At 36.4% G+C, this 13,175-nt stretch overlaps 1 protein-coding gene across 1 annotated transcript in view; it reads right to left on the reverse strand.

Moving 5' to 3' along the window:
• LOC121386703 overlaps positions 1-12,770 on the reverse strand; it is a 40,352-nt gene extending 27,582 nt beyond the window's left edge. Inside the window, exons 1-4 of the mRNA XM_041517697.1 lie at positions 12,694-12,770; positions 10,946-11,035; positions 8,419-8,566; positions 6,030-6,093 (exon numbers count right to left, since the gene is read on the reverse strand). Of these exons, the coding sequence (XP_041373631.1) occupies positions 6,030-6,093; positions 8,419-8,566; positions 10,946-11,033 (300 nt within the window). The 5' untranslated portion in view covers positions 11,034-11,035; positions 12,694-12,770. The remainder of the gene's footprint in view (positions 1-6,029; positions 6,094-8,418; positions 8,567-10,945; positions 11,036-12,693) is intronic.
• Between the last annotated feature and the right edge of the window lie 405 nt (positions 12,771-13,175).

Below are 13,175 nucleotides of genomic sequence, written 5' to 3' on the forward strand. Positions count from 1 at the left end.
ACCAGGACTGGCATATAAAAAACCATCAAATGTGCTATCCTATCTGTCGGAAGGTGCATATTGATTTATTATTCATAGGTTATTGGCTGTCAAATAGTCTTAGAGAGGAAACCGCTACATTTTTCCATGTACCAAGGAATCTTTTATATACAGTAAACTCTTGTTAAAGTGGTATTTAATATTACAGAATATTTGGGTTTCGGTACCGGCAGTAATTGTTGGTAACAAACGTGTATTTAATATTACAGAATATTTGGGTTTCGGTACCGGCAGTAATTGTTGGTAACACACGTGTATTTAATATTACAGAATATTTGGGTTTCGGTACCGGCAGTAATTGTTGGTAACACACGTGTATTTAATATTACAGAATATTTGGGTTTCGGTACCGGCAGTAATTGTTGGTAACAAACGTGTATTTCCAATGCATTGTTTGTTCATTACTATGGCACATAGATTTACTGGCAGGTGTATTATCTGTAATTAGTAAAGTTATTTTGTCAAATTGCTGCAAAGACAACTTGTGCACACTGGATTAGCTGCGGTTAATCGTGCATGCCCGTCACGTGCAGTGTAGTGATTACAAGGCCTATTGTTTCACTCTAGTGTCTGGGGACCAGGGTGGAAAAGTAATGAAAAATCTTGCATTATGTTGTTCGAGCTAGCCATTTCAGCAAAGAATGGGTGAAGATTCTAAGCAGGTGCAGTGGTAGAAATTTGGAAATATTTTCACTGCCCCGGGGGACTAGTAGCTGAGGAAAGTTACTACTCCCCAGGACAAATCACTAGCCCCACCCCCACCCACTTCATTATTGAAGCAGTTTGAGAAGATGAAACCTATATGGGATCTAGCAAGTTGTTCAAGGATTGAACACACATTACTGTGTTGCTTTAAAAGGACAATTAAGGCATTTGGCTTGGTATGCATATGATATATAATGCACATTATTGCTTAATATCAACAAGTATAATCATATAGTTAATTAATAAAACAGTTAAATGCGACGGCTATTATATACAACAGGTGCAGCCATTTTGTACCATCCCAGTGAATACGCCCCTCTGGTGAGCTGATGGTTACATAATACCTAACGTGTCACGTCAGGAATTAGTCTTCGAACTGAAGAAACAAAACATACCTGATTTTTGCGGATGCATCACAATGTTCTATCCCAGTAAGCCAGCAACAAGTATATATTATTTTTCAATACAAAATAAACCACCATTGTCAGTGTTAAAATAACTATATTATGTTCTTTAGCCACTGTGCTACATCCCACCCCTAACCATACTGATAAATTCAAATGCTCGGGGAGAAATGGGGACCACATGTGATGGGGCCAGTGTGCCAAAGTACTGTGCGCTGCCAAGTATAGAATCAAGTGATCGGTCTGCCATTAAGGGAGTGAAACTCGCACAATAATAACATGTGAAGGCATTGCATCTGGTTGCATTTTCAGTATTTATTACCTTTTTAGTACATTTTCTGAAAGCAAAACCAATATGTGGGATAATGCAACCTCAATTAAAGATTGTAGATTAATATCAAAGTTGGTAGAAGTGTGATAATAACGTAAAAACATAAATAATAAAGCATATATACACATGAATACAAAAGCATAACAAATAATTCAAACTTATGCAATCAAATATAATTTCCCTGGACACTTGTATAGCCTATCATATTGAACTTTAAAACAGTATTTTAGCCTCAATGGATGGAGGTATCAGATGACCCCTCCACCCCCAGCCTATGCTCCTGTTTTGTTTGTACTTGTCTTGGGCATCACCAGTAAGTGTCAAAATGGGTCGTTTTGTAATTAACTAGTATTATACTATGTAGCATATAGAACATTTAATGACTAATCAGAGGCACGTTTTCAGAGTAATTTAGTGTTGAATATTGTGGATGATTAATTGAATTTAAAAAGATTTCCTAGAAACAAAAAATAATAATTAAAAAAATATTTATAATAATAAAATAATAACAAATAATTAAATAAATTAATTAAGAATTGACCGCAATTATTTTTTGGTTCATGCAAGTATGAACCGAAAAAACAATGTGCACACTGTATGATCCCGCGTAGAGGGTCATACAAAAGTGTGCAAATAGTTTTTTTGGTTCATACTTGCATGAACCAAAAAATAATTGCGGTCAAATCTTATAATTAAATTTATACGCATACTTTAACACTACATGTATATAACTGAATTTATTTTGTTTAGCTTTAAATACGCCTGTAGTATTGTTTGTGTAAACTTCATTGATACTTATGTCGCATAAAAATGCAAACGTTCATTCACTATTATTTGAATCAGGTGATGTTTTGTAAATGATGTCATTTGGTAAATGACTTAATTTTGATAAGCGACGCCATTTCCTCTAGCTGCTGTGCATTTTTACGGATTGTCATGGGGATCCTATAATACCCGTAACTGAATGAAACACAATTATCCAAATATCTCTCCTAACTGTATATCTATTAGATCTCTCTGTATCGGGCAGTTATACCCGCGTGGCTCGTCTAGGTATGATCAGAGATAAGATCTTATATAAAGTATATATTATTATAGCACGTTTAGTTCACTAGAAAACACAACAAAAACACTATACACTTTGGAATCTGTATTAATACTACGCTGACAAATGTACTGCCGAGGTAGTTAATTAAAAACAACAATATAATAACAACCCAGAACTAATCACTTAATTAGTTAATCACTAGGTGTCTAGTTTACACAATATTCTAATCACTTCACCGTGATACAACACACACACGTGTGATAATTGAGAAACGCTTCCAGGGGAACTTAATTAATAAAGGAATTACAACTCTATTCCTAACTGGTTAATTTTTAATTAACCCTTAACTACTCATTCAGTAACCTTGTAATACAGACTTAATACTGGTACCTATCACAATAAAGACAATAACATACAGTTTACCTAGGTCCTTGTGATGGAACATGCTCTTAATTTTGTTTTCGCCTGAGGCGATATTAATTGTTTTAGAGGGCCGTGTGCAGTTCTCAATACACACCCAGCCCAGGTGCGGAGGCCATGTGGCTAGTAATTACGTAATACCTCCGCGCGACCATGGAATCTCTAGCGAACTGGCGACAGTAAGTATGACCATCTAAGAAAAATATACCGCTTGGTCGCTGTGGAAATAGCACTTGTAGGGATTCGGTGCCGCAATGTACCCCCAGTCGATATTCGGTTTTTATAATAAATAGCTAGGGTTTTAGAGATATCGGGGAGAAACATATTGGAAGGCTTCCAGGGAACGTTCGTCCGTTTGGACTTGGTAAATATCATTTCTGCTCTGTTGTATAACCTTGATGTGATTGATGTGACTTTAAATATTTTAATACTGTATTATACCAATATTATTTAGACGGTGCTGCCGGTCATCTGACACAGTATACTGTGGGCTCACTGTTGTAAATAATTATTACGGCTTAGCCAGTCATCCTAGAGGACCTAGGTAAACTGTAGGTTATTGTCTTTATTGTGATAGGTACCAGTATTAATTCTGTGTTACAAGGTTACTGAATGAGTAGTAAGGGTTAATTAAAAATTAACCACTTAGGAATAGAGTTGTAATTCCTTTATTAATTAAGTTCCCCTGGAAGCGTTTCTCAATTATCACACGTTACTGAACGAGTAGTAAGGGTTAATTAAAAATTAACCAGTTAGGAATAGAGTTGTAATTCCTTTCTTAATTAAGTTCCCCTGGAAGCGTTTCTCAATTATCACACGTGTGGGTGTTGTGTCACGGTGAAGTGATTAGCATATTGTGTAAACTAGACACCTAGAGATTAACTAATTAAGTGATCAGTTCTGGGTTGTTATTATTTGTTGTTGTTAATTAACTACTGCGGCAGTACATTTGTCAGCATAGGTTAATACAGATTCCAAAGTGTATTGTGTTTTTGTTGTGTTTTCTAGTGAACTAAACGTGCTATAATAATATATACTTTATATAAGATCGTATCTCTGATCATACCTAGACGAGCCACACTAGGGTATAACCGCCCGTTACAGAGAGATCTAATAGATATACAGTTAGGAGAGATATTTTGATAATCGTGTTTCATTCAGTTACGGGTATTATAGGATCCCCGTGACAGTCCTCTAGGATGACTGGCTAAGCTTTAATAATTTTAGAACAGTGAAGCCTACAATTTACTTCGTCAGTTTACCGGAAACACTGTCTAAATAATATTGGTATAATACAGTATTAAAATATTTAAAGTCACATCAATCACATCAAGGTTATACAACAGAGCAGAAATAATATTTACCAAGTCCAAACGGAATAACGTTCCCTGGAAGCCTTCCAATATGTTTCTCCCTGATATCTCTAAAACCCTAGCTATTTATTATAAAACCCGAATATCGCCTGGGGGTACATCGCGGTACCTCCTCTATCATGTGAATTTGCCCCAACTTCCAGAGACGGTATTTTTCCTTAGATGGCCAGACTTGCTGTCGCCAATCGCTAAAAATCCCCGGTCGTAAAACAGAACTCGCAGAGGTATTACGTAACTACTGGCCACATGGCCTCCGCACCTGGTCTGGGTGTGTATTGAGAACAGCTCGACCACCGTCGCGCGGAGGTATTACGTAACAAAGTGCCCACCTAGTCTAAGTGCATATTGGGACTGCACACGGCCCTCTAAAACAATTAATATCGCCACAGGCGAAAAGAAATTAAGAGCATGTTCCATCACACGGATCATTTAGTTAAATTGGAATAAATTGTCCTATTCGTGTTTAGTTTATAATTTATGAAAGTAAATGAAGGGAACTTGTCTAACATTTATGCTGTTGGTGGAACCATTTAATGTTCGCCAACATCTGTAGAACATTGCTTACAAGTAAGTTACAGGTGTGAAGTTTCCTACATGATTTCTTTGGCCACCGACAGAGTCTCATTTCATGATTAACAAAGTGTTTTTTGTTTTGTTTTAAATCAATGCGTATAGATCTACATGTCTACTCTGCTATAGCATTTTCCATTAATTTATCGTATAATTTTTTTTTACTGCTTTTGTAATTTTCACGTATGTTTTCTTCAAAATATCTAAATATGATTGCCTGAATAATCCGGCTTGTTGCACAAAAGTAGTGGGGGTGGGGGGTGGGGGTGGGGTAGTAGGCGTGGCTTAAATTTTTTCAGTTTGAAATATGAACGAAAAAAAGTAAGCACCTCTGGACCAATCAGATTGCCGTAAAGTGTATAGACGCAAAGAAAATTTAATTATTTAAGAATAAAAATAAAAATAAAATAATAATAATTAAAAAAAAAAAATTGACGAAGTGGGTGGGGGTGCGATTTTTGGTGTGGCCTTCATGTGTGTTACGTCAGTTACTCAGTAAATTATTTATTTATCATTATTTGCACACATTTAACACCATAATAACTCATATTTATATATAAAAATAATAATAAAAAATTAAAAATAAGAGAGCAATATTTGGCAGTGTGAACTGTATCCCACTTCAACCCCATGTGACTACATCTGGAATATCCCAGAGCTAATAATAGTAACAGCTAAACGTTGACATCTAGATCTAAGGCCAGTCTTTCTTTTTTAGATGTCAATGTTTAGCTGTTACTAAAGTTTCACTTAATAACCATCAAACTTATTTACTTGTGTGTGTTTAATTTATTCGCTATGCTTTTATATTGGCATGTACAGGTGCTTTATTATTTATGTTTTTAATCATTCACAGATTTCCACCGACATTGATATGAATATACAATCTTTAAATGAGGTTGAATTATCTGAAAGACTGGTTTTGCTTTTACAAAATGTTCCAAGAAAGTAATAAATACTGAAATTGCACCCAATAACATGTGCAATGCCGGCACATGTTATTGTTTTGTGAATTTCACTCCCCTAATGGTGGCCATATGGTTACACCATCTATCGACAACGTCATAAACTGCTGGGCAACAATCGGGAAAACCTGTCTATAAACATCGAGGTCAGTAACAGTCTCCTAGAAATGTCACCTGTTTTTTACTCTTCGTAGGAATAAACACAGCGAGGCTGTCAAAGTCATCCGGATTACAGCTTCTGAAAAATGTTAAAAAAAACCCCCTCATTAATGACATACAATATAACATTGTAGTAGATGGCAGGACAGGCACAGATCCAGGGTGGTGGTGGAAAGGTGCACACTCAACTTCAAATAGCCCTGTTTAACTATGAACTTCAATCAGATCATGTTTTGGGATTTTATTTCCGGAATTAGTTTTTAGGATTCGTAAAAATTATGTAATAATTGGTATTTTGGGATTCCATCTTGTAATCTTTGTTTCAAATACAGTGGACTCTGTCTAAACCGGATTCTGTGTAATCCGGATCTCTGCGTAAACCGGTCCATTTCTACAGCCCCGTCCAGCTACCGTTTATCTCTTGGGTATAAATCTCTGCCTAATCCGTACTCTGTCTACTCCGGACTCTGGATCAAAAATCAAGAACGAAAGAACTGTTCATGCATTAATTACCTCTGTCTACACCGGATTAGGATTTGACTGAACGACGGGCTTGAACAATGATTGTCACTTGCCGAGTAATTAGGATGCTGTCGCAAGATCAAATACAAAATGTAATCACACTCGTGTGAAGTTTACTCTTATTGCGGTAGGCCGTTAGATCTGGATTTTGTATTCAAATAATTTCGTACGTACGAATAAATAATGTTTTAGGAAATAAAATGAAATTTAACCTAGTACAAATATTAGAACGACCAGAAATACGTTTAATATGCAGCCACTAATATTGAATGCAGAAAAATATATTTGATTGATGTAATTACAATCGTTAAAAAGTCTCCGTTAGGGGATAACATCTTAAAAATTGCAGCAAACTCAGGAATGTCCCTTTAGGTATATTTTTTATGTCTGTGAAATAATCGATTGGAAGTCTGGCTTGTATGACTGTGTTTCCCAACCATCCATGGGTTCAAATGTCATTGTTTATCGCGAGTTGTCGATCATTCAAGAACCATAACTCTGGATGAACACTGTCTAAACCGGTCCTCTATGTAAACCGGACTATTTCGACGGTACCCAAAATTTTGCATTTATGGAATCCTATCAAATTCCTGTAACAGCAATTTAGAAAACTGATAATAAAGCAAATACCCCCAAAATGATAAAAATGCCGTTAAAGATCAATTTTGCAACAGGTTTTTGTAGTAGCATTGTTGATTGCAGATGCGTGTGCATGAATGTTAGTAGAGGGTGATGGGGTCTAGACTGAGGTGAGCTAAATTTATTAGACATTCTACCCTGGAAAATGTATTGAAAAAAATTATGTATCCCCAAAACCTCCCCACTGCACGTGTACCTGGATTGCAATCGCAAATTTTAAAGAAAATTTATATCTTTTTTCTTGGTAGACTGGGTGTTTCTGTAGGAAAAAAAACCATGTTTTGTTTAACGACATGACTAGAACACATTGGTTTATTATTCATTGGCTATTGGATGTCAAACATTTGGAAATTCTGACATAGTCTTAGAGAGGAAATGTGCTACATTTTTCCATTAGTAGCAAAGGATCTTTTATATACACCATCCCACTGACAGAATAACACATACCACGGCCTTTGATATATCAGTCATGGGACAAGAAATGGCCAATGGGTCCACCAATGAGGATTGATCTCACACCAACCACGCATCAGACAGAGTTAGCTCTGAGAGAGTAGAAAATTTCGCCCAAAATTGCAGAAAATGATTTCGCCAAATTAAAATAAAATTTGCAATTGGCGAATACCAGAGCTAGCCCTGGTTGGGCGAGCACTTTACCACTGGGCTACATCCCAACACCACTAGAGCACATTACCACTGGGCTACATCCCGCCACCAATGTCTGATTAAAGTTAAAAGTTTAAACTCTGTTTTGTTTAACAACACCACTAGAGCACTTTACCACTGGGCTACATCCCGCCACCAATGTCTAATTAAAGTTAAAAGTTTAAACTTTGTTTTGTTTAACAACACCACTAGAGCACTTTACCACTGGGCTACATCCCGCCACCAATGTCTAATTAAAGTTAAAAGTTTAAACTTTGTTTTGTTTAACAACACCACTAGAGCACATTGATTAATTAATCATCGGCTACTGGATGTCAAACATTTAGTAATTCTGACTCATCAGTCATCAGAGGAAACCCACTATATTTTTCCTAATGCATCAAGGGATTGATTAATTATGCACCATCCCACAGACAGGAAAACACATATCACGGCCTTTGACCAGTTGTGGTGTACTGGTTATAATGAGAAAAAACCCAAACAATTAGTTGAGTGGATCCATTGAGGTGGTTCGATCCTGTGACACAAGCACTTCAAGCAAGAACTTTCTAATTAAAGAATAACGTAGAGAACTGACTGAAGAAATGCGTCCAACAGTTGTTTCCGCTCTGTCAATGTCCAGCTCGTGTCCTTCAGAAAATCATTTTCCGTTTTCACTTTTTTCGTTTTTCTATTACTGTGACGTGTTTTTGTCCATAATACTGTTGTTGGCTTAGCCATCTTTTCTGAAAGGAGATATACAAAACATATAAAACTGTTCTCAAATAATTTCATGGTGATCAGTTTCAAGAATTTATTTTTGCTTGTTTTAAACACTGGTAAAAATGACAATTTGCTCAATTCCCTTTTTTTTTTACCATTAGTCAGCAGGCAGGTGGCAAGTTTCATTGGCTACCACTATATGTTAATTTGCTGCAGTATTAGCAAGCTAACCGTGGTACTTGCTGTCAATCTCACATTACTGACATTCACCCCCATATTACATCTCTGTATTTTATACAGGTATCACTACTCTTGTAGAGGATTAAATACTAGGTGTTCCCTTATTTCTTTCCATCAGTATATAAAACCAGGCCCTAATCTTGCCGGCGAAATAAGTGGGTTTTTTGTCAAAAGTCTGCTCAAGTCGTCGAGTTATTAGCAGTATTAGAAGTCGAAGGATCACCATGATATTTTGGACCTAATCTGATTTAAAAAACGAAATCACACAACAGACGTAAAGACCCCAACTTGTTTAGTGTCATAGCTCACTTGGCACCTTGTCGCCATATGTCGGACAGTGTTTTTACTTTGGTGCCAGACTGTACATCGACACATGTCGCACCGTTTGCAGTGACCAGTCAAGTGTTGTTAATCATTGGCCACATTCATGTCAGTAATGCCAGAAAATGCTAATACTTTCATTTTATCATAACGGTACATTATCAACAACTTAATAATTATAAGTTTTTATTGAAAAATACAACTGTGGTTTATATTTTATTAGTGGAAGTAGTATTTTACATCAAACTATTACGATTAGAACAGAGTGTAAAATTACGAAATTTTCCGATTAAACTCAGAAACTGGCAAAACTTTACGAAATGTACCAATAAATGTTCACTTGGCCTATTTTTATCAAGCTTAGGGCCTGTAAAATATATGTTTTGGGTCTCAGCATTAAGTGGGGGTGGAGTTGTCAACCTGATCTATTCTTGTACATTTTAGAGGGTACACAATTTCCCCTGTTTTACCTTGTTTAGGACTGTCTGGCTCTTCACTGGTTATATCCAAGACTTTCATATATAGTCTCCTGTTTTACTTTGTTTAGGACTGTCTAGCTCTTCACTGGTTATGTCTAAGACTTTCATATATAGTCTCCTGTTTTACTTTGTTTAGGACTGTCTGGCTCTTCACTAGTTAGGCCCTATATCTAAGACTTTCATATATAGTCTCCGTTTTACTTTGTCTAGGACTGTCTGGCTCTTCACTGGTTATGTCTAAGACTTTCATATATAGTCTCCTGTTTTACTTTGTTTAGGACTGTCTAGCTCTTCACTGGTTATGTCTAAGACTTTCATATATAGTCTCCTGTTTTACTTCGTCTAGGACTGTCTAGCTCTTCACTGGTTATGTCTAAGACTTTCATATATAGTCTCCGTTTTACTTTGTCTAGGACTGTCTGGCTCTTCACTGGTTATGTCTAAGACTTTCATATATAGTCTCCTGTTTTACTTTGTTTAGGACTGTCTAGCTCTTCACTGGTTATGTCTAAGACTTTCATATATAGTCTCCTGTTTTACTTCGTCTAGGACTGTCTAGCTCTTCACTGGTTATGTCTAAGACTTTCATATATAGTCTCCTGTTTAACTTTGTTTAGGACTGTCTAGCTCTTCACTGGTTATGTCTAAGACTTTCATATATAGTCTCCTGTTTTACTTTGTTTAGGACTGTCTAGCTCTTCACTGGTTATGTCTAAGACTTTCATATATAGTCTCCTGTTTTACTTCGTCTAGGACTGTCTAGCTCTTCACTGGTTATGTCTAAGACTTTCATATATAGTCTCCGTTTTACTTTGTCTAGGACTGTCTGGCTCTTCACTGGTTATGTCTAAGACTTTCATATATAGTCTCCTGTTTTACTTTGTTTAGGACTGTCTAGCTCTTCACTGGTTATGTCTAAGACTTTCATATATAGTCTCCTGTTTTACTTCGTCTAGGACTGTCTAGCTCTTCACTGGTTATGTCTAAGACTTTCATATATAGTCTCCTGTTTAACTTTGTTTAGGACTGTCTAGCTCTTCACTGGTTATGTCTAAGACTTTCATATATAGTCTCCTGTTTTACTTTGTTTAGGACTGTCTGGCTCGTCACTAGTTAGGCCCTATATCTAAGACTTTCATATATAGTCTCCCGTTTTACTTTGTCTAGGACTGTCTGGCTCTTCACTGGTTATGTCTAAGACTTTCATATATAGTCTCCTGTTTTACTTTGTTTAGGACTGTTTAGCTATTCACTGGTTATGTCTAAGACTTTCATATATAGTCTCCCGTTTTACTTTGTTTAGGACTGTCTAGCTCTTCACTGGTTATGTCTAAGACTTTCATATATAGTCTCCTGTTTTACCTTGTTTAAGACTATCTGGCTTTTCAGTGGTTTCCATCGTTACATCATCTTTCTTTCTTGCAGTCTTGGAGGAACAACTCTGATACATTTCTGAAAATACATTTTAATCCCATTAGGATTTCATCACCTACACGTTTGATTCTAGACTCCCGACAATCGGCACCATTCCCCAAACAATATGTAATTTTTTATTCCTAATTCATGAAAATAATTCCCATTTTTAACTTCTTATATAAAGACATATATTGGAATAATTTGACAATATACATATTGTCAAATTATTCCAATATATATATACACTTAACAAAGACATATATACCCCTTCCCTATAATATTCTGTAAAGCTGAATAGATTTATTACGGTCATTTGAATAAATACAAGTACATTTATTTCGGCTCTCCACTAGTACAGTACTCAAGTACACAGGCATGGGCAGAGTCTAGTAAAGACTCGAGTCTGTTCACACCACTCAAGTACCCGTACCAGGAAGAGCACTCTCATTTAATTATATTTTTACGTCATTTTGCCATATGGTTACATTATAGTGCTATGAAACATGAAGGGAAAACAAAAGTCAAATATGTGGAATGCAATAGGCTACAATTGTTACAATATAGCCTACATATTGTCACTCACTATACTATATAGTACTAATGTGTATTACGTCAGAATTGGCATCCATGTTCAGCACTGGAATTAAGAAGAATAATGCCATTTTATTTTATTCCCGAGTCTCATTATCATCTGGTGTAAGTGTTGAGTTCTCGAGTCCAATATTTTGGACTCGTGGAGGCCCTAATGTATAGCCTAGTACTCCTTTTTAAATTCTCACTTCCCATTAACAAGACTTAAAAAACAAAAAAATACTACACCACCGACGCTGCCTGTCCTTAGTCTTAGATCTATTCTGTTTACAGGACTTTAGTACCAGTACTTATTATTATTCTCACGGGCGGGACGTAGCTCAGTGGTACAGCACTCGCTTGCTGCACAGTCAGTCTGGGATTGATCCCCGTCGGTGGGCCCATTGAGCTATTTCGCGTTCCAGCCAATGCACCAAGACTGGTACCGGTATATCAAAGGCCATGGTATGTGCTATCCTGTCTGTGGGATGGTGCATATATAAAAGATCCCTCGCTGCTAATCGAAAAGAGTAGGCCTAGCCCATGAAATGGCAACAGCAGATTTCCTCATAAAATGTGTTGACTGCGTCGTTAAATAAAACATTTCCTTTCCTATTATTATTCACATGTTACAAGTCTTATGGGGAGCTAAAATTTATCTCCTTAAACTAGTCTTGGGGGGAGTGAAAGGAATCCAGAATGATAGCAAATGATTTTTTTTTTTAAACTAAGAAATGTATTATAAAAGGCAATGTGCAGGACGTAGCCCGCTTGATACGCAGTCCGTCTAGGTTCGATTCTCGTCGGTGGGCCCATGCCATTGGACGGTTTTTCGTTCTATCTAGTGGTACACCAAACTCGCATTCCATATTACCGGCTTCCCACATCAAGTTATGTATTTCTTGAATGGCCCCTTGTATTTCTTTCGTGCCACGACTTTCGGATTATTGCGGTCGATTGCCCCTCGTACAAATAATTTGACTGTCAAATTTATCTTAAAAATAATATTATGTTTATGATTATGTTAAAAGAAAGAGGCCAACATGTTACAAATTAATCAGTATTTTAATTAGTTACGTAAAATATCCCGTGACTTAAACGAATTACTGATGTTATGTTAATACTTTTTAATCAGTCACTGGATATTTTCATTTCGACATGCAGTGATGCACGTCCCTTGCGCGTTTCCCCCAAAAGTAAATCGTAGTGCACACACTTTGCAGACGTCACTATATTTGCGCTACTACTCAACTCGTCCCAAATCTGACGACCCCATATCAACTCGTCCCATCATTTAGACATTAACACTAATTTATAAATTAAATTAATGTTTAGGAATTTTTACTAAAAGAACCCCCCCCCCCACCACCACCCTGAAAGCTACTATAAAAAACAAAAACAAAAAAACAACCAGGCACGGATACTGGATGTTAAGAAGGGGGTGTAAGGTTGGCATCTTAGGAATATTAAAAAGTAAACTATTATACATTGTGTATATAATACGTACTTTTTTACATTTATATTTAACTCAAGTAGTTTATGGACACGTTGAATCAGTTCATTTCAATTTATAACAATGATAGGTACCGTAATTTGTTTAATTATA

The sequence above is a fragment of the Gigantopelta aegis genome, chromosome 12, assembly GCF_016097555.1.
Source record: "Gigantopelta aegis isolate Gae_Host chromosome 12, Gae_host_genome, whole genome shotgun sequence".
In the NCBI taxonomy this organism is placed as follows: Eukaryota; Metazoa; Mollusca; class Gastropoda; order Neomphalida; family Peltospiridae; genus Gigantopelta; species Gigantopelta aegis.